A 23,228-nucleotide genomic window follows, 5' to 3' on the forward strand; every position below is an offset into this window, starting at 1 on the left:
GTGGTTAATCCTATGTACTGTAGCTTGTGGTCATCTGGGCTCAGGAGGATTTGTACAGCGTCTGAGGGCAGAGGGGAGGGGATCAAATATGCATGATACGGCAAAATTAGGATGACTCAATAATTCAGGCTACACTGTAGAAACACACTGATATTTCCCTCATGCCTCTTAAGTCAAGAATAGTCCCAGCTGTGTTTGTTTCGCTGGGGTTTAACTGTACCGCTGGCAGAAGAGTTTTAAATTTATCTGTATCCAAAAAACAGAACAATTTAATGCAGCCTAAATAGCTAAAAACATATTTAGTAATGACTGCTTTTTAACAGTCCACTTCTGGTAATAGTGACAAAAATCTGGTCATGTCTGGCAATTACAGCTGAAGATATCAGGTATGATCTAAATGAAGCCTAAATTGATCCAGCAGAGTGCTGCGGGGATGACACCAACACAAAACTGAACTTCGCCCTGGTTCCCTCAACCAAAAGCCAATAGGTTTTTTCCCCTTTGAAAAGAGAAATTAAGCTCTGTGGCGAACAAGTTCAGCGAGATAAGCCTCACATATGAACATCACTTTCAGGATTTTTGAATTCTAAATACAATCGCCAGAAGTAAACACTTAACGTTTGGCTATAAATAAATGTCACTATGGTCACAGGACTTCAATGTCGCGATCACAAGCTGTAACGCCGTGTTCAGCATGATGATGCTCTGCAGGCTGTTTTCATGCACTGTTGCTACGTTTTCCTATGAAAAGTAATAAACTAAAATTCATACATATTATGTAATGATGAGCCAGTATGCACAGCCCATGTGCTGATGGGAGTAAAAAAGGAAACGGTATTGTGGATGGGCCACCAAACACGGCACTTTCCGCCTGTAACTTTCCCCGGAGAGGATGGTGTAAACTTAGTAAAGTTTGAGCGTTAAAATCAGACCTTATTTCAGGCATCTCACCAAAACCCCACAGACTCTGAGAGGAGGAAACGGGGAGTGTAAATGCTGACCTATTCTCAGGTTTACGGGCTCATACCTGCACCTCTCTATTGCAACATTAGCTAACAAAGTTTTTTTGTTTAACCAACATTCATTCATTCATTGTCTGTAACCGCTTGTCCTCTTAAGGGTCCCAGCTGTCATTGGATGAGACAGGTTACACGCTGGACTGTTTGCCAGATTATCACAGGGCTTTCTTTTTTTTGAACCAACACATCATGGCATTTTCCAGCAGCGTTTGGTTCCCCAATCATGGGTGTTTTTACTGACCCTACGAGGCATTCACTATGTTCAGTTTGCGCCACTGAACCTGGGCGTTTTTCACCAATGCATATCTGCTTTTCCAGCAACATTTTTGCCACCAAATGTGGGTGTTTCAACCCAAATTATGATTTGTTCTGATCAAAATCAAGTTGTTGGGTTTTTTTTGCCTATACCTAAACTCAAATCAACACAGCATCTTTGACAAATGTAACATATCCATGGTTTACAGAAATGTAAAATACAAAAAAAAAAGAAAAAAAAAAGAGATAAAACCAAAAACATCAAAAAAAAAAAAAAAAAAAAATCTGGCTATTGGTATTGGCTATTGGTGTGTATTTCTTCGGAAGAAACAACATTTTGAAACAATGGCTATTTGTTTTTAGGATAATAGGCTGTCTGAGAAACAGGCTCTCAGTCCAATGGAACATTTTTTGGACTAAGAGGGCTTCAAATTTCTAGGCCATTGTAACAATTGGCAGTCCCCGGAAAACGCATGTAAATTATGACACAGCTTATAAAATCTAAAACTGAGAAGCCTGCTTACAGCATTGATTTTTGCCTTGATTTCAAGGGGGGGATTTGGATGCAGGGAGAATGTAGTGACAAGACATTTTATGTTTTAAGGAGGACTTTGTCATAACAGCGCGCTCTGGCTCAAACCCTGTCTCAGTTATCATGACAACCCCTTTGAGTGCTCATGAACTCAGATGTGGGTTTATATTGTAACATGAAGACTTTTATTGCAAATAATAGTGATTCGATAAAAGGGACTTGTTAATACCATTATTGAAAATAATCAACATCCAGTACATTTCATAAGTATGAATACTAGCATGGTCTTGGCTGCTTAGACAAGCAACCAACACAACTCCAGACTGTCACCAATGTGCCACAATAATCATTATGACTCTGAATAGCAGTTGTTTTAGTTTATCAGCAAAAGTTGATTCAAATAAATCACAAACAAACATAGCTGGCTGGTCTGTAGGAGGTATGTATTTTTAGACCAGGTTTAAGAACCAAACGTTTCGGAAAAACCAAAAACAAAAGCAAAACAAAAAAAAAAAAACTGGTTCCATTCATAAAAAGTATGAATATTTGTAAAATGGCCACCTCAAAAACACAGGTTAACTTTGACATGCAGCACAACCATACTCTCTGCACATCGTCAAACACGCAAGTGTGTGAAAACTATGACTACACACTGGCTCTAAAGATCAAAAGGTATCCTATTTTTCTCCAAATATACACACATTGATTCTGTTCTATAATACTGTTATATTGGTTCACACCCTCTCTGTTTCAAAAAGTAGGTAATTTGATTGCAAACATTGTTCTTTTTAATGTACTCGTCTGACAAAAAATCAACAACAGTTATGGCATCTAAATGAACCCGACAACATTATAAACTATGCCATACTGTGCCTCATTCAAATAAATGTCACATATCCAGTTTTACATGTTTTAAATGTATTTTTTTTATACATTGTTTTCATAAAGGAAGAGAATAAATATACTTCTGACCCACTTTCATTATACCTTAACATTTAAACAAGATCATATGGTGCAGTATTTTCATAATTTGTAAAACAAGCTGATAACAATTTCAGTACAAACAATAAAAGAAAAAAAATGTTTAGCAGACCTTGAAAACAAATCACCACAAAACGTAAAACTAATAACAGTGTTTGTGCTTTAAGTCTTTTAACTGCGATGGCTATTTCTCTATAGGTTTTGCAGTTACAAGTTCAGGTGAAAATACTGCGTGAACTGTTAGTCCCTCGATCGCGGGGGAGAATATAACACAATCCAAATCCAAACAAGACCTGCAAACAACCTGTATGACAAATACTGCATTTTTTTATCAGATGCAACTGGCTTCTTTAAAAATACCTGCAGGAGCCATACATTGAGAAATTTAGTTTTGACTGAATATGACGCCTAATTGGAAAGAGTCGGCTACTGTTTTATGAACATTCAATAAACAGTAACATGTCAAACAAATGAGTTGGATCTTATTGAGAGCTTCTGGAAGTGTCCTTCAAAAGGAGGTTAATTTGATGTCTATGGTACTATTAAGGCATTACAGTACAGTATCTCTGTTTATACCATGAATTGAAGATACTCAAGGATGAATATGCCATGACAGTCTTGTCAGAAAGTAAACCCTGACAAAACATTGTTTTCGAGCCTTGATATGGTTGATTTCAGTGAACAAAAAGCCACATTATCTCCTATTGAACGACCTCATGGTTTAATTTATTCTGTGCTGGACATTCACTGGCCCTGTGGACACTGATCGGCTGAATAAAATGGACTCACATCTTGGAAGAGCTGTTAGCACCTTAGGCCATGTTTATACCAATGTTCATAAGCTTTTTGCTCATAATTAGGATGAGAGGGAATTAGATCGGAGGCAAAGCAGGCTTTATTATTGTACTTTTTTCATATCATATGTTAATGTATTTGCCAAAAATCGTAATTTATATTACCTTTGGTTCTCTGGTGTCCTTTTTTAGTTAACTGCTGCAATGAAGTAGATATATTTACTGTAAAAAGAGACTGTGATATATTTAAGCAGTGAATTATCTGTGAAGAAAAACAGCAGAGTCAAATATTGTGCTGCAGAACGCTGTTTTCCCAGAGTCCATTATCTAAATATCATGCCAAAAATGGAAGCCAAAAAATTCAAGCAACCTACAGCGTGTAGCTGTGGGTTTTCAGCCAGTCGATGATCAGTAGGTGAACAACAAATTCAGACGCCCACTGGAGGTGGCATGTTTCAGAGAACTGCATCTTACAACACTTGAACTTGCTGATTCTTCGCAACAGTTTGTTGTGACATTCACAGATATATGTGGACTCTCTGAAAGAAAAAGAACGGAGTATATACTGTAGTATTTATATTCTCAAGAGAAATGTAAACATAGGGCAGCAATGTTCCTCCCTTCAAACTGTACAAAGTCATGAGCTGTGTTAATGTTCTTGGTCGAATGAGAAAAGCTGGTCCCACTTTAAAACAAAAGCCTACACTATATTAAAATATAAAGATACAATACAGTATACTTTGCTACTTTGACGGCTGCCTGATCAAATCTGTTAGGCAGGCATAGTAACTGAAGGACCCATTTCAGAATACAACAAAGCACACCTTCAACACTGTTCATCCATCTATTGAGTAATCATGACAATACAGGTCCTGACAAAGCCCTGCCTTTTTTCTTCTTTTGATTTTTTTTCCTTTTTTTTTTTGTATTTTTTTAAGCACACTCCATAATCAGAATTTGTATTGTTAGGAATCTAAATGTCTTTCCTTTGTTCAACAACCCATAATACATTCAATACAACATTGGTATGGTAATTCTGTGTACTGAGAGACTTGGCACAATTGCTTCTTTTTAGCCATGTACAAAAACGGATGATAATGTCAATTTTGCGCCATCGCCTTCCAGAGAAAGAGGCATGAAAGTAACTCATTTGGGAAAGTTTGGGGACTTTTGATATGATTGGAGGTGGGGTGGGGCTGGGGGAGGGGGGTGAGCACTGATTCACAAGGTGGTCAATCAATCAGAAAAGAGGAAAGGAATAATAATTAGAATAATATAAAAAAAAAAACATCATAGTATTTACATGACAAAAATTTCACCAAAAAGCAAAGAAAAAATAAAATTCCCCACACAAAGTAACGCTGATTATTTTTCCCCATCACGGCTTTTCAACAAACTGTACCAGATTGGATTCCAGCCATCAGCAATGTCAAAAGGGATTCATAAATGCTCTCGACAGTCATTGTGTCTGGGCTGGCCTCTGCTAGTACACGCTGATGAAGGAGGAGAGAGCCAGGACCAGGTATCGGCAGGCCAGCGGGACGTGCGCGCTTCCTGTGCTCCCATAGGGTGCAGTGTTGGGCGCTGTGGGCAGGAAACAAGAGAAGCTCTGATTAGTTGTCATTGCACTTTTACCATTTGAAAGCCCGCAGTCAGCTTGGTATAGTGCTTCCAAATGAGACTGTAAAAACTGCAATTACTTCACCACTTTGGCTGTTATGAGTTGGTTTGTCCGCCTCTAAGAGAAACTTATATTCCATAAGACCGCTGCTTTACTGCAAATTATAAGCAGACATTCTCAGATCCTGCTAAAATAAAACTACTAACACCACAATGTAAATAAACTGCACCACATAAAAGTGATGCATTTAAAATCCTACATAAAAGTAGAAATATTATCAGTAGAAAGCACTTTATGTATCAGATTAACCCTATGAAGCTTGGATTGACTTTTCTTGTGGTGCATTCTCGCGCTCTTCACAAGTATTTAAACCTTTTAATCCTGAACAAATTGCTTTGTTTTCTTACAAGAGCATCGTAAAAAAGACAATAGCAGCTTGGCAAGAAACGTCTTGCAAATTGCAAGAAATCAGTAAATTCAGATTTTTAATTTTTTTTAAAGCTAGGGGAAAAATTTCAGAGAATTATATTCAAAATGATCATAATTACATAATTACACAAAAATCATTTTTATAGAATTATTTCATTTTTGAAGCAGTTGTACTAAGGTCGTTTCCTTTTTTGGTCATTTTCATTTTTTTTTCAACTTTTTTTTTTTTTTTACTAACTTCTTGTTCATTTCCGGGTCAATCCCTTTTAAGTTGCTCATAGCCTTCTTTGCATGTTTTTGAAAAAGAATCAAGCTAATCTTCCCCAGTTTCAAAGGGTTAAAAGTACTCATTCAGCAGAAAAATAGGCCCCTGTGGCCGATATGCTATCATACATTGCATTTTTAGATTGTTAATACTAATGTATGAAGGAATAAGCAGCTTGCTACTGTTTAGGTAGAACTACTTTTAACTACTTCATACAGGCAGTTCAGTCCAGTGGTTCCCATCCTCGGGGGTCAGGCCTCTCTGGACGGTCATAGATAAATGGGACTGTTCATGAAATGATTAATGAAGTCAAGTCACATTAAGCAAATTTAAATACAACATATGTTGACTAAAGTGAAAAATAAAAAAATCATATGAGTGAGAATCAATAATTATGGATAACATATTGAATAAAATTATATAAGCACAATAGGGAGTGCTGGATTAGGAAAGATGAACAAAATAGAACTCTGCAATGCAAATTTTGTCATGATCATGGGTTTTTGTGTGCGGTCTTATCTCCAGGACTTCACTTTTTGGGGTTTTCTGATTGTGTTTTTTCTTGTTTCATGTTATTCACTCATGTTTGGTTTGTTTCCTTTTATTTTGCAAGTTCAGTCCTCATGTCCTGAGTCTGGTCTTATGTCCTGTCTTTGTGTGTTTTCCCACCTTATTGTCTGCTCTGCCCTAATTTGTTTCACCTGTTCCTCACCAACCCTGCTGTCACCTGTCCCTCGTTACCCCCCTCTCTGTCCTTGTGTATTTTATCTATGTGCTCCCAATTGACTTTTGTCTGTCTTCTGGTTTCTAAACTTTTTTTGACTTCAGCCTGCTCCTCAGTTTGTTGCCTTCTCATTTTTTGTCTTTTTTTGTAGTCAGCTTTATATCATTAAAGCTCGCCTTTTGTTGTTTAAAAGGGGCCTGCCTGGTGTACTGCATTTGAGTCCCCTTTTAAACCTTGAAATCTGACAAATCTGTGTTCCTTTCAAAGAATATTCTCTAATCTTTGCTCATTTTTTTGGGGAAAAAAGGATAGTTTACCTCTTTGGACACTGAACACTTCATCAATGAAAACTTGTGAGAAGTGTTTTTTTGAGTCAAAAGCCAAAAAAGATTGGGAACCACTAGTTTAATCTTTTACGAATTATAAGCTTATCATCTACTTTTTAAAATCTAAAATATTAAGGTCTCTACACACTTGTAGTCCACTTATAAAGATGTTTGATTAACCTAACCAGAGGGGTTATTGGGGTTATTGGGGTTGTGTAATGGCAAGAATCTGAAGATGTGACAATACACAGGTTACTAATTGAAATACATACATATGTATTGATATATAGTAATTTTGTAAGCATGGTGATATATTAATTTAACGTCATGAACACAAGTTCATGAGTTCTAATTGACTGCCTCCACAGGCCTGCGTTCCTTGTGTTTATGCAGGTGCTATATTGTTATGTTGGAGTGGGAGATAGACACTAACACACATGTTCACACACTGGTGTGCCAAAGCTACCATACAAGGTATCACCTAAACATTCACATAAGTCGAGCAAATTGTGATTCAGTGTCTTGCCAAGGAACACTTGACATGCAGCCTGGACACTTTGTGGACAACCTGCTCTATCTACTGAGCTACAGCCTCCCCGTTTAAACACCCTCTGGGACTAATCAGCAATTGAAAACACCTGTGTGAGTGTGCAGGGCCTTTGACCCTATGCAACCTGAGAAAATTGGTTGCATTTATTTCATATCTATAAGGTAACAAGTAACTTGGCCCAAAAATGTGTAAAAAAGTTACAAAAAAAAATACCTGAAAATACACACACACAGACACACACACACACACACACACACACACACACACATATAGATAGATAGATAGATAGATAGATAGATAGATAGATACATTTTTTTTCTGTGACAAAATTGTAAATATAAAATCATTATAATTCTAAATATAGTTTTCTCTACATTTTTCACAGTTTTTTGGGATAATTTTCAAATACAGACACTTCTTGTCACATTGATCAAATATTCAAATGGTTTGTGAAAGGCGTCTGAACGCAGCAAAACAAAACTGATGTCAATCCAGGTTTCAAAAGGTTAATCTGAAGACAGTACACTATTTCCCTCTGAAATGCAGTGATGTAAAAGTATAAAGCATCTCAAAGTTGTACGTAAGTTCAGTGCTTGATTAAATGTACTTTGTTACATTACAAAATAATCTACAACACTTTTCTTCCATCTCATCTTTTTGGAGTTTGGTGTCAGAACATTTTCACTCTTTCATATTGCTGGTGCAAAAAAAAAAAAAAGCCATCAGTCGAGAGAGGAGAATAAATGAGGGCTACACGAGGTCTTTTCTTCACATTCCTATTGAAGGCGGCTTTGTTTTGTGCTGTTTGTGTTTCTCTGACCAGCAGACAGCCACAGTAATATGAACAGGTCTCTCTGGAGAGCTGCGTCAGGCGGACAGAGAGGGAGAGGGCAGCCTTTCATTTGGAGGGGCTACTCTGCCTCCTCAACACAGACACACACTTTTAGTTTGCAGCTCAATAAAGCACACCTCACAGGTTACAAAACATGCTCTCCCTCAGCGCGCACACACACATACCTGCATGTACGGGTCACATGCATGCCTGCACACACACTCACACACATGCACAAATACACACACACACACACACAGCAAGGCAGTGCAAACAGGCTATGCTCTACCAGGGGAAATCATGTGGTGCACAGCCCATATCAGCAGGGTGCCTCTATTTACACAGCCATGTAATTAGTTCACAATGTAACTCCTCTGATGTGGACCTCACGTTGCACAAACACACCGAGCAAAGCGGACGGCAGAATCACCGCGTACTGTACACACACAGATCCAATCACGGACATACGGTGTAAAGTTCTTTTCTTAGTGCATTTTTTGAGGTAAGAAGCAACTCACAGAACTGTTATCCCACTGTGCAGTTATTATTGTGGCCCGGGTATTTATTCAATAAGAACTCTTGCTGGTTGTCATTAGAGTGGCATATGGCTGTTGGTGTGTTAAAATAAATATAATGATGCTGAGATTGATCTTTTTTTACCAACATAATAGCTAGTGGGAGACAATTTTCACAGGAGATGCCAGGGAGGAGGAAAAAAAAAAGACACGTACCCCATTATCACCTGACACAGCGCTGCTTTTACCTGATATTTTCAAGCATTATTTGTCGGCACTGAAGTTGTTTACCTATTAGAGTGAAAACTATAGCTCGGCTGACAGATGAGGAAGGGGGAAAAAGAGAAAAGTGGTGCACAGAGGAGCACAAATGGGTGCAAATTTTGATGATGTGTGTGTTAGATGCACGACTGGCCTGTGTGAACTGCAGCCCCCCCCCTTCTTTCTCCTTGTCTCTGCCTTTCTATCTTTGTCCCCTTGTCTACCTCATTCTCTCTCTTTGTCTCCCCCCCACCCCCTCTCTCTCTTCTCCTATCCAAAGTACAGGATAATGACACAGTTTTCCTGGGCTGTGAGAGCGAGCCGAGAAATGGTAACCATAGCAACAGCTCCTGTCCTGCTCAGCCGGCCCACTGTTGCCGGAGCCTGAGTGCGCTGCATTGTGCTAGCCACGCTAGCAAAATCATTTGGATTGTGTGTGTGTGTGTGTGTGTGTGTGTGTGTGTGTGTGTGTTTGTGGTGGTGGGTGGGGAATAGGCAGATGTCACTTTTTCCCCTCCTGAGTTTCTCATCTGATCAGTGTCAGTGTAGTTTCTGGATCGGTAAATGCTGCAGTAATCACATTAATATCTTGTACACAACTGCTTTTCATGCAGCAGTTCAGGGAGCTCAGAAGGTAATTACTGGATCTCTGTCATGACTAATGTCGACTGGGCTGGAGAGCGTAACAATAAAGCCCTCAGTGCTTCAGGAGCAGAGGTGTTAAGTGAGGTTGGGGGATAGTCAGTGTTACTTGGTTGCTGCCTCCTCACAGTGTTTGATTTTGGGCTTGTTTAATATCTCCCTGTGTCACTGCGAAAAAGCGGGGGCCTCCATTGTTTTGACTGTGTGGGATGTAACTTGCCATTTTAATTAACTCCCCAACCAGAAACTGCCTGCAACACCATTACTCTGCTTATTAACATGAAGGGAATAGAGGGGGGAAAAAGACAGAGACAGACAGAGAGCAAGTGCAAAAGAAAGACAGATACGGGGGAGAAGGGGGAATCAAAGGGAGAGAGAGCTGGGAAAAGACAGTGATTGAAAGGGGTGCGAGAGCGAGGCTGCAGCAGCAGCGGACAGCAGAGAGAGGAAGAGAAAGAGGAAGAGGAGGGGGGATCTGACTGTGCTCTACCTCTTTGGGGTTTGAATTTAATTGCCATGTACATCAGCAGCGAGCTACAATGAAGTACCAGAATCCCAGACAATATATCATAGAGAAACCAACAGTGTCAAGATGCGCAAATGCCGGGAAGACAAGCAGCGCTCCAAAGGGAGAGGAGTGGAAGAGATAAGTGGAGATGAAAGCGATACGCTTCAATTACTGTTTTGCAACCGAATTGAAATGAAAAACTAAAGCCTCCCCTGCCCTAGCCAGAGTCATATGAAAATAACAATCCCTGCTTCTCTCCTCTGATTCTGGATTGAAGCCATCAGCTTTAAATAGTGTGCTGGGAGAACGAGCCACTCTCTCTCTCTCTTTCTCTCTCTCTTCTACCCTCCCCCTTCCCACCCAAATCTCCATCGACAGCAGTTTTGTCACCCACATATCATATGCACAACAAATGCTAAGGCCCTGAACCTCAGTCACTGTTGACACAGATAATGAATCATCCTGAAATATGCAACAGTGACACTCAATGCGGGGTTTGTTTTGAGTACCATCTCGAGTGTTATGCGCTGCACTGTAATTCACTGGAACATCATCATTCATTAAGTGTTAGCATGAGCTCCTTTCCCATCCTCGTCAGCCCCTCAACCATCACATATACTGTAAAGTTTGAGCTCCATTGAGAAATCCTCAATCTTGTGTCAAGTTACATACATGTTCCACAAACTGCAAGAGCAGAATCATAAATGTTTTTGTGTTGGTTTAGATCTTTAATTCATTCATTTCTCGTTTAGTGGATGATTCATGCCTTGAGTTGGTCGTATCCTCCGAGCAGGCTGTCATGAGTGGTGCACAGACGGCAGCCAGCCAGGCAGCATCCCAATCCCCCGAGGACACGTTTTCAGATACCGGCCCTTCTGAGCAGGGGTGGGGTGGGGGAGGGGTTCAGTGTCCTTGACCATCAGTCAGTGGCCTCTGGTTTTCCCCCCGCAGCTCCCCTGGGAGAGCCCGCATGAGACACTCCTGAGCCAGAACTGATCCTGTACACACCATGCTGTAAATCGGCTAAATCCCTCTACATGCAAGGTTCACAGCAACCACCAAGGGTGTCTTTAACACAGCACAAACTAAAAGTGGGGTTTTCTTTCCAGTGGAACCGCGCGGGTGTTCGGTTTAGAGTATAAATGTAATATCATGCAATGCTCATGACATTTGATGAGGGGATGCTGTGCCTTCAAAGACTGCGCTTCGCTCCATCGTCTTTTTAAATGCTCACACACCGAGAGTGAGCAAGCACTTTATAGAAGGCGATCAAGACATTCTCCATGCTTTACCTCCCTTCAATCCACTGACAGTGAAGTACGCTCGTCCCCTCTGCCACTCATCTTGTACACTCTTGCCTGTAGCAGCTTGCCATATTGAGTTGCTGCACAATTGACTTGCCGACCCATCAGCTCATTCATCCATTTCTCCCTCTATTCCTCCTGTTCTTGTACAAGCAAAATGTTCATCATGACTAGATACGATGTTCAAAACTCATCACCTTCGTCTCCCGCTATGATCATCACACACTGCTGCTCCTGGGAGCCCTCGTTCGCACGGACCTTCGAGCTCATTAGCCCCACCAATCATTTCCATTAGTGCTAGTAATGAAAAGCCTCCATTAATAAGATGGCCTTCAGAGATCATTTACCCTCCTCCGCCTCCCAGTACTGCCATATCACCCCAGCCCTCCCTTCTTTCCTCCACATCCTGGTACCTGCTGGTTATCAACACCCAGCAGAATGCTTTTTGGGGCTGGAGTCCGGCCTCTAATAGCTCCTCTCAGCATCGGTATCTAACTGGAGAGTGAATGAGTGAGGGAGACGGGTCACCTGATAGCTTACTGAGTGAGCTGGGGGCTCTCGATTGCAGTCAGGCTTTGGCCTTCAGCTTGACTTAATCAACGCCTCTGTGGGGTATCTGGGCACATAAGAGGGCCCTCAGCACAGCATGAGCTGGAGGAAGGAATCCCGACAGAGAAGACATTTACGCCGCGCTCCCCACAGATACTGCTCCTTTTCATTATTGATCGACTTCTCACTTTTACAGTCTCTCTTTTCCTCCTCCCTCTTGAACACAAAGCGTCTGCATTTCCCTTTTATTCGAATTGAATATTGAAGTTATGAGTCTGGCATCCAAAATTTAGAGTGACCTACACGTATGTTTATTGCACCTATCAATTCAAGGACATGCTTTATGCAGGAAATCAATGAACTTGCAAATGATGTACTTTATATGCACGCCTGATGGATAAATCTCCATTTTTCAAATGTTTTATGAATTTTCCCTTGTAGGTTTGTTTTTTTTTCCTTTTTTCTTTTCTGAAGTTAGAGGGTAAATCCACATCAGCACGTTTTGGGAATAAACAAAAAACAACAAAAAAAGCAGTACGGTGTTGAATTGATACTTTAAGCAAGCGTTTTTAATCACAGCATTTCCGAAAGCATAATTACTCCATGACTTTGGCTGCTCGCGCTAAATCTGTTTAATGTTAGAGGCTTAATAAAATGCACAGGGACGCAAACAAATGGAGTCAGCATGTAGCAAGATCATGCAGCCCCATTTTTCCTCTCTCCCCACTCTCTCTTCCTCTTACTGTCTCGGTAATAATCTTCCTCTCATATTTGGGTCTCTCTCACTCCCACTAACTCTAATAACTCCCAATGCCCCCGTCTCTCCCTCACTTTTTAATGCTTATCAGGGTTTTATTTCTGTGCGAGTCCTGCTGCAGGCCCAAGGATTTCGCTGAGTCAGCTGTTGCTTAGCTACTGTGCACCCTGCGATGACAGCGACAGTCTGGCCAGTTATGAGAAATGTCTTACGACAAAGCAACGCTACCTGCATCTCCATGAGCTGCTCCATCAATACAGCACGATAAAATCTGATCTCCTACCAGGAGGCAACCCTCTCTTCCTTCCTTCTCCGTTCCGCCTGGCTCCTTCGCCTGTAGCCTCTTAAAATAGCAATTCCCCGCTGTTATGTATGTAGGATTATGATAAGACAGCTCTCTTTTATCAATTTCCATTATGGTGCTGATAACACAGCAGGCCTGAATGTTGAGGGTTAAGTGCATTTTCTTCTTGATGGATATAAGATATCTTTATCACTGCAGACTGCCTGGTTATCACAGTTCACCTGGGGCTAGTCGAACCTGACTGGAATCTGCTTGCACTGAGCATCTCTGCTCAAGCACACAAGCTGCAGCCAGAATTTGCTCAGATGGTCATACTGTATACAGAGCAATCCATATTTCTTGTTCATATTTACCTACCCTGAGCTGTTAATTGATTTCTCTCAGATCAATTCAGTGGTTTACAGAAATTGTTGGACCAAAAAGGGCCAAATCAATTGCCAAGTGATTAGCATGTGCAGTGGATTATTTCTAGCCGAGGCGCTGCATAACACTTGAGGCTGCGTGAAGGAGAGGCACAACTCAGTAAAGGCACACGCCATATGTTTACGTTAATTATTGCTAGCTCAAAGTCTGCTTTAGAAAGTGTACGCCCATAGGCTGTGTGAGTGTCACACATGAAATATTCCTTTATTACGCCAAGACAGAACCTGAGGCAGTGAATGCACTCCAGTCTCTACTCCCCACCTTGTTGCTAACTGCCTGCGGGAGGTTCAGATAAAAGCTATAGAGTCCTGAAGTGAGCACCATTGATTCAGAGGGGTATTTTATACAGCAGTTTCAGACAGTACAGGCGCTGCCTCTCTCTTTCTCTCTCTCTTTCTAACATACACACACATGCATGCACGCACACACACGCGCGCGCACACACACAACCAAATTCAGTCTGGTCTGTATGTTTGAATACCATCCGTTCTAATTCACATGCTGTCTATCTTTTAAGTGGTTAATATTTTCAAGGTCTCAGAACTGCATATAAACATTAACAACCTTCCAGCATTTCCTGTTACAATGCATGCTGCTACTTCACGGACAATAAAAAGAACACAATACACAACTCGAAATGATGCTTCTTGAATGACCCTCTTGACACGTGCAGCTTTGGGAGAGTGCATTCTGAAATGAGAATGAATCCCTTTTTATACTGAAAGTCGAAAACTAATTGCAGCCATGTTAATTATTTCTTAAAAGCCTCATGCGCTGTGGTAGAGATAGGCTGCACTAAGACGACTAAAAACTAAAGTGTCAGAAGCAGTTAATCTGGAGAATGTCGTTACAGCAGAAAGTAAGAGTGAGTTTGATGTGTGTCACACTGATGTTCTGACATTTCTGTGGGATCACTGCAGGCGGGAAGAATGAAACACGAAAGATTGATCTTTTTGATTTACATTACGATGTGTGAGCTTTCTTTAAACACACCAACAAACAACACAGACAATGAAGAAATAAAGTTTTCTGTAAGTATTTCTGGAAAAAGATTTGCTTAAAGTATCAAAAGTAAAGTCACTTGTCATCAGACCAACTATGAGTGTCATATTACTCTACAGTGTATATAATTGGATTAGCATCAGTGATGGATTTACATGTAAACTACATTTTTATGTTTTTAGTTGTTGAGGTCAGAGTTTGGCAGTGATGCATTACTGATAACTACAAATAGTAACTAAAACTAGTGTTACAGTGATTATATTCAAGTAAAGTACAAGTACCTCAGAAGATAACTTATTTCCTCCTCTGTGCTTCAGCACAGGTCTGGCTGCATTTTAAATGCTTCAGAAAATCAAAACAGATTAAGAGTCAAGGTGGATTGAAATGCCTCAAAATGCTGCCAAATGAAAACAATGGGTGTATTTGAAAGTTAAGTGTGACGTATATCCAATCTGAGTGTGTTCCAGGCTTTAGACCACTGTTTGGAAGAGCTGAGTAGTGAGTACTCTGCACAATGACAATGAATGCCTGGATGCAGACTATATCACCTCACGCTGAAATGTGTCAGATCCTTAAAAAAAGCCCTTAACCCTTATCTGTTCCTGCACATACAACCCTCCTCCCCCTTCTCCAAATCCACTTTAGCCTTTCCTCTGAAGGCTTATCCTCGCTGCCACACTGACACTATCGATATGCAACTTTCATGGTTGCATAAATACCAGAACCGATGGTGGTGACACATGCTTGTTCCCTTTTGTGTGGGACTGGTGACTGCAGCTCCTAAGTCTGCAAGAACCACTCTCTCCGCCTTTGTGTTCCTGTTTTTCACGAGGTCAAACATTATTGACTGAAATCACTGAGGGGAATAAGTCTGCGACAAATTGGACCGGTGGATTGACCCCTGGTTCAACTCAGCTGGGTACGAGGGGCAGCAAATATCAATACGTCTGGTAAAAAACACACGTCTCACTTTGTGCTTACAAAACAGAGCAGATGGATTCACATTTGCATATAGTATTCATCATCAGGTTGACTCATTGCTCTCGTGACAGTGAATGTGAGTACAGGAAATGTCACTTCAATTATATTGCATTCATACCATTAAAGGCTATTATGGCAAAATGTAAAGGGTCACAGTGTAGCCACATAAAAGAGGCTGATGCCATGTGAGTTCCACCAGCAATTTTTAAAATGCTGTTTTATTGATAAGTAAAGCACAGAACCCAATCACTGAGCTCCTCTGTCAGTTTGTTCTCTATTATGTGTGATGAAAAGACTGACACAGGATTAATTGAGTCTGCACTTTCTCATCAAGACAATTGTTAAAACACTATTTTCAAATAACGGTGCTGTTGTATCCAAACAACACATACAGCGTACAAAAAAAAGACAAGACAAAAGAAATATGATGTTAAAACAACAACATAATCACACGCCCTCTGGAGGAAACACTTTCTTAGATTTAACTGCAGACTTGCTAAACTTATAGCAAGAGTTCGACCACAGATTGTGTAAGGTAACAAATAACCATTAATTTCAACACACTCTCTTTGTATGATTCATGGCAGCTGTCTTGCTGTAGTCCGATGTAGCTACATGTACACCCTAATTGAATAATTTTTCATCTTGAAAACAAAATTATTTCATGTGGAAACTTACAGCATCTGCAGAAGTCCTTAGGTGTAAATCTCTATAAGATAAAGCTGGCGATAGTCAGCGATAGTAAAATATTATCACTGTCAATAAATACCTTTTAAAAAAACCCGAAAACTAACGATGCGTTTGCTAGTCTCCTAATCATTTCCATGCCTGTCTGTGGCATGTAGCCCCAATCCTAGGTTCCTACTGAATATGTAAGTCTACATGCATGGCTCACAAAGGTTTGGGAGTAATGTAATACAAGTAACTAAGTTATGTATTTAAAATACAAAACATGAGTGAATGCATTCTGTTACAGTTTAAATTGGTGGTATTCTGAATACAGTTGCCATCTTTTAAAAAAGATGACTTTAAAGGATTACTTTATTTGTGTTTGTTTTATTTGCTCTAACATTGTGTCCTAACCAAATACAATGCAAGTTAGCTTGATTGGACAATTTTCTATTGGAATATCCTAACCAACTCGACACTGAACACAGAACAGCTGATGAATGAAGTTGAAATGAAAAGTAACCTAAACAACATCAGCTCATTTAACTACAGAAACAGTAAGAAGGAGGCAGCTGACTGGATAAAATACACAGTCTTGCTTATATTTATATGTTACAGAATGGTATGGCTATTTGTAATACTGCAGAGACAGTATACCTGTAATGTGTACAGCTCTTGTCAGGACTGTCTTGAATACAGAAGGGGGGGATGTGGTGATGGCTCCTCAGAGGGAAACATTTACATGGACACTAGTTAAGCGTTCGTGCGCTGGGGACTATGTGTGGTCACCTGGCAGTGGTGCAGTTTACAATTCTATTTTTTTCATGTCATGTTAATCTTTCGGTGTAAGTCAATCCTTATTTATTCTATTTTATTTTATTATTTTTCCTTCTTCTGTCTGCTGTTATCTATGAGGTGGTTTTGTGTTGTGGAAAATCTGAACTCGAATAAACTTTAAGTCACAAAAAAAGAAAAGAGAAAAAGATGGCAGCTCCCTGGGAGAGAGCTAAAAGTTTCTGGTACCTTCAACCTTCGTGCTGTTGGCTATATTGTCTGTCATGTCCAGTATATATCGCAATATAAATTGTGTGTTTTTTGTTTAAAAAGAACAGACACAGAAAGACAGAAAGTACTCTTCTAATGGTTACTTGTCCGATGAAGTGCACAGCTGATAGGTTTAGGTTTTCCCTAATGGAATGCATTACAAGGCATTTCAGGGCATGAGTTCAGTAATCGGTAGTAGAATACATTTACGAGTAACCCCTCCAACACTGCTCACAAACACATAGTTCTGTTTTTGAAATAAAGGTAAAACAATCTCCTCAGTGTAGTTTTCAGCAAACTTTACTGAAAAACAAAACCACACATAGTGTGCTGTAGTGAGTATTTACAGCACCATCATGATGTTTGTGGGACTGGACTCAAAATAAACTGCAACGCCCACATTCATTGTAATAAAGGAATATGTTACACAGTGCAACAATCTGGCTCATTAATGTGTTTCTAATAGGTTTTGGACAACAATGGAGCTCTGCAATAAAATGGAATAAGATATATCAGGTTTTAGATACACAGACAATACTTTTTAGCGATCAGTTTATTGCTGGTTTTGTTGTTTTTCATGGACTCTATTGACAGTCTTTTTTTTTTTTTTAAATCAACAATAACACTATTTCCAAAGACTATTTCCATTACATGCTGCAACACTTTATGCAGGCATGTTTGTGATTTCATTATTTGACTGACTATATAAATTTGCTTTGATGGTTAATGAACCACAGAAGAATATGTTTGGTTTGGTTTGGAACAAAGTTGTTGCTTGTTGTCATCTCCAAACCCTTATCGATCAATCAAATGTCAACACACAAAGCAAAAGACACAAAATCAAATTAAGTGGCAGACATATAAAAGCAATGCAAATGAACAATCATTGAAGTAGGGAGTATGTCTCTGATCCTGATCTGTGTTGGGTATCTCTTATTGTTCTGGTGAAAGGCACATGGGCCCCTTTCCAGTCTTTTTTAGCTGTTTCATGTCGGGACGCAGATCTGTGGCTGGAGGCCCACTGGGAGCCACCCACCATCACTAAGATCTCCCCATACTAGATGGCATTAGGAATAACAAATGTAAAGCAAAATGGTCTAATCTGCTCGTCTCCTTTTAAATGTGCTCAGACAAAAGCGCCTGGGATTCTTCAGAGCTAATTAACAGTGTCAATGGTGACAGGACTCTGGCTTGTGAGTAGCTCAGCCCATTGATTGTTTCAAACACGTTACAGTAATTCAGCAGGAGGGGGGGACTTGGATTTAAAAAAGGGCCATTTATCACTTCAGAGGCCGATTGAGCCTTGGTGCACTGAGTCCCGAGATTATTTCGCTAAAGGCATCTCTCAACACGTTCATTGACCTTTCTTCATCATTAGTGAATGTAAAGAGGGTGGATCCTTGTCAAAAGCCTTGAATAACTCATCAGCTGCGAGGCCAGGGGAATACTAAAGGGTTAATGGTTTCTGTTTGGGGCCTTCGAGGCTTTACCCTTGAGCACTTGCATTTCAATTCCTGCGTTGCATGAGAAGAACTGAGGAGGACAGTGGGGAACTCAGATAGCAATGAGCGGTGCAGGATGTATAAAAGTGTTTGTGCGTGTACATGAGCGTGTGCATGAGGAAGAGTATCATTAACTGTCAACAACAACCCCCCCACAGCCATCCACAGCTAATGCACAAACACCACCACCACAACCAACAAATGGGAACATACTCCTCATGTAAGTGGTTACATCATGTGTGTGTGTGTGTGTGTGTGTGTGTGTGTGTGTGTGTGTGTGTGTGTGTGTGTGTGAGCATGTTTTTATTAGCCTCTAGGGGAGTGTATCACACATGGGGAAACCATTCCGACTTGCACTGAGAGCCGTCAGTATTAGCAGAGAGCCATCCACTCTTGAGCACTGCCGAGGACGCTAAACAGGTCGGAAATCGAGCCGATAGAACTAACCTTATTTAACGGCCAAACATCCAAGCCATTTCCCCAAAGAGAATGCCATTTCTGAATGTCATGACCTTTTCTAACCGCGTTTAAAAACCTCCAAGGTCTTCAAGGTGTGGTTTGTCAATAAAAAGATTCTAAAGACTCGTGAGGAGCGGTACACAGAGCAAAAGGCGATGCATATGCTCAGCTTTTAATGGGTGGTTTATTGTAGATACTGTCATGTGTTGTTAAGCTGATTGAGAGGTTTTTCCTGAGGCTCATGGCAGTGATTGAAGCAGTGTGTGTGTTGTGTGTAAGTATGTGTGGGTGTGTGTGTGCTAGATGAACTTTAGCACTAGTCCACACTGCTTTAATAGCATAAATACAAGAGAAATGGAAAGAGAGAAAATGCTTTAAGGGTACCTGTGTGTATCAGTGTGATTTAGTGGGTGTGTTTGTGCTGTTTAGTGGGTGATGGGCAGTGTGGACTGATTTAAGGTTAGGGGGAAATTGTCATGAAGAGCAGATCTTTCTGTCCGGGCGTCTCAGAGATAATTGTCTGCCAGAGTAAAACAACACTGTGCAGCAGCACTGCTGCACCGAGCACAGAGTTCATCTTGAGAGGGCAGAGGGGCGACACTGAAGACATCAAACTTGACAAAAGAAGTAAGGAAAGAATTAAAGAAAGGATGTGGGGAATGTGTCTGGGGTGTGGTTTGAGAAGACGCTAGACAAAAGTCTTTGCTGTGCCATAAGGACAGCATTTATGGAACCACATAATCAATAACACATTTTTGAAGGTGAAACAAGTGCAGGAAGTCAACAGGATTCATTTAGAAATGTCTCCGTGGCCAAAGACAGGAAACTCTACTTGAGAATATCAGCAGTGAGCTGTGCTATCACATTTCCTCCAGTATGATCTTGCATACCAAGTGGAGACCAAACGCGGTTAGAGTTGTGCTGTTTGTGTCTGAGCTGTTGTGATAAAGAGGAGCCTGAATTCTGCTTCAGCCAAAGCTGGATGAAATGCAAATCAGTAGCCAGTGCAGTCACATCTCTGATGACTGACAGGCTTTTTCATGCAAGTGCTGTAAGCCTGAGTTAAAGTTCAATCGATGGAGCGAGCGGAGAACATGGCGATTGAACTCAAGCCCCCGTACAAACCTGCCCACAAGTACTTTTCTTAGATTTTTATTTTTTAAGTGAACCCTGCTGCATATCATCAAGCTGACTGGACTCTGTTTGACACATTGCCTTATGAAATGCATTTATATGCGTTATTTATATTTTTGTTGTATATATGGATAACACTTAACTGTAAGTCCCATAATTTGTGGTTATAAGCAGTATACAAATATTACATCAACAATTTATTTAACACACTTAAAGGTGGTTTCGTTAAATATATCGATTTATCAATTATTGATTCTGAATCTTTGAATCTTTTCAGTACTCATTTTCAGCAGTACTAATACCCTGGCACTAGCTACACATTCTACTCTCTCTGTCTTATTGTTAGCCTAATGTTTACCTGGCTGTTCTCTGATACTGAGCAAGAAAAGAAAAGTCGACAATGTCATATTATAATCTTGTTATATTTATCCTTTAATAAAAGAAATTACCTTGTATGCCTCAATGTTAGTGTTTCACCATGGTATTTAAAACTGTATGAAATATTTGGTATTGTTTGAGGCATTGCATCCAAGATAGAAATTCCAGTATAAGGCGAGAAGGAAATCCAGGCACTCCAAAAGTATGTTAACATGAAAAACGAGGAGGATTTATATTAAAAAGCCTTAATTATAGTGGCATGTTTCGACCAAACACAGGCCTTCGTCAGGGTTTCAAAAACTGTGTTTATCCTGTTGTTTCCTGTCTTCCATGAGCACCTGATACTATTTCGTGACTTACATTTGATTTAGATCCACAGAGCAAACCAGTCAGCTCTCTTTTCTTCAATATAGAAATTCCAGTATCGTAAAAACCTTAAGCTTATACAGCTAAAAGGACCAATGTGCTTAATTTACAGGTTTTGTCAACTTCTCCTATGCACACATAATTTTTTTCATTACAACTTTGTTTTTCTAAAGTGCCACTTTCTGTTTTAATACCAGCCTCCACACATTCGTGCACTTCTGGACACAGGAGGAGTTATAGTTGTCAAGAATATGTCTGCTTACGTCCACATTATAGTTTGCTATAAACCATATCTAAATCTTTGTATACAGCGTAATACTAAATAGGGGGATTTAAAGTAAGCTGCTGCAGTTGCATGGCTTAATGGAGAAATATTTCATTGCACTAAGTAACCCAGGTATGTTTATTTATCACAGTGTTATTTCACATTGTAATATTTCTATTTAAATTTTCTGGAATAACCAGATGTGAATGTTGAATTTTGGCTAATTTAGTGAATTAAATGTGAAAAATACAGCCCCCTTTTTGTATTCATGCAAAAATGTTTCACACCCAATATTGCAAAAACATTGCACACAATGGCCCTATTCAACCAGAGATATAAAATAGAAATTCCCCTTTGTATAAACAGATTAATAAAAACATCATATCCCCTTCACATCAGCTCATGCAGCAAATACTTAATGATATGGATTAGATAATAGGTTCTTTTTTTTTTTGGATTTACTGTATGTTCTTATAAATCATGAAAAATTTCAGTACAACTGGAAAACTGCACAAACACATTCCACCTCTGAGGTGTCACTAATCTGGTTGCAGAATTAAGAAGGGAAGCAAAATGATGCAGCAACAGACATAAACAATAAAACAGCAGCTTAAGTGCATCTCCATATCATCATGTCTGTATGTTTGATTTATACAAGTGAAACAAATCCCATAATAATTATTTCTGGGCATATTTGGAAGGCAAGGGTTTAGCAGAGGTTGCTTTTGGAGTCAGTGGGTACAGTATCTTTACTCCTCAGGCGTCTCCCGCTGTCAGTGTCAGTCAGGGTTTGTTAAAATGGGCAAACTAATTACTGTGTAATTCTGAAAACTTATCATTGGGTGACATATAGGTACCCCGTCCCTCCAAGATTCAAATACATGGGAATAAGACATGTCATGGGTGGGCAGAATTCCTGTGGTTTAACTATAATCAGGATGGTTGGCAACAAAGTCTCAACCCCCCTGGCACAATCACATGAAAGACCAGTAATCTGCTGGCAACCAGCTGTCATATATGAATATATATGAAACTTATCCGAAACAACAAGCTGCCCAGAACCGACACCCCAAGTCATAAGTGAAGCTCGCAGTAGGTGGTTGGAAATACAAGTTGCCAGAAAGAAATCCTCAGTTTTTTACGGTAATATAACAGTATTAGGAGGCAGTTTTATTGTCTTTAATGACAAAATGTTTTCATCAGCAAATAAAAACTGAATAACAATCAGAAAAACAGATCAAACTGTTGTTTTGCAAAGCAATGTGGACTAGCATTATGTGATCTTGGTAGAAAAAATATCTGATTTTTGGACTAAATGTATATATAATCCCACTGAATGTTACACAAAATTGTAACAAAACAGCTGAGACAAAAAAATAGAAATGTTTGTTAGAAAAATGTTGTTACATTGTTACATTACATGGAACTGGTTCTGTTCTTGTACTCACACCTTATTCTAAACCGTCAAGGGCATTTCAACCAAAAATAGATTGGTTCAGGACCAGAAAATTAGGTTCTTAGCCAGAACCGAAAAATAACAGGTTATTCTCAACCTGAATTGCACACTGTGTCAACATCAGTAGAAATTGGGAATGACAACTGTATTCAGTGTTGTGCATGTTCACAATTCCTGGGGGCTAGCTCAAATTTTAGTTCACACAGATTAAAATGAACTGGGACACATTAATAGTTCACAATTTTAATTATGAACCAAGTTCACAGTCCAAACAAATGAGTAGTCGTATTAGTTTGTGTTCTTGTCTTCCTTTACTTAAATCAATTAAAATCGTGTGATCATCATTCACCGGCAGATATTTCCCCAAGACTGGCTGATGAT

The 23,228-nt window shown here is 39.8% G+C and overlaps 1 protein-coding gene across 2 annotated transcripts in view; it reads right to left on the reverse strand.

Annotated features, from left to right (window-relative positions):
* Nucleotides 1–2,252: 2,252 nt before the first annotated feature.
* negr1 (neuronal growth regulator 1) overlaps nt 2,253–23,228 on the reverse strand; it is a 160,449-nt gene continuing 139,473 nt past the window's right edge. For both annotated transcript variants that reach the window (XM_042483650.2, XM_042483651.2), the window contains one exon: nt 2,253–5,165. In XM_042483650.2, coding sequence (XP_042339584.1) covers nt 5,065–5,165 — 101 coding nt within the window. In that variant the 3' untranslated portion in view covers nt 2,253–5,064. The remainder of the gene's footprint in view (nt 5,166–23,228) is intronic.

The sequence above is a fragment of the Plectropomus leopardus genome, chromosome 5 (assembly GCF_026936395.1).
Source record: "Plectropomus leopardus strain MGB_pleo_1.0 chromosome 5, ASM2693639v1, whole genome shotgun sequence".
Classification (NCBI taxonomy): Eukaryota; Metazoa; Chordata; class Actinopteri; order Perciformes; family Serranidae; genus Plectropomus; species Plectropomus leopardus.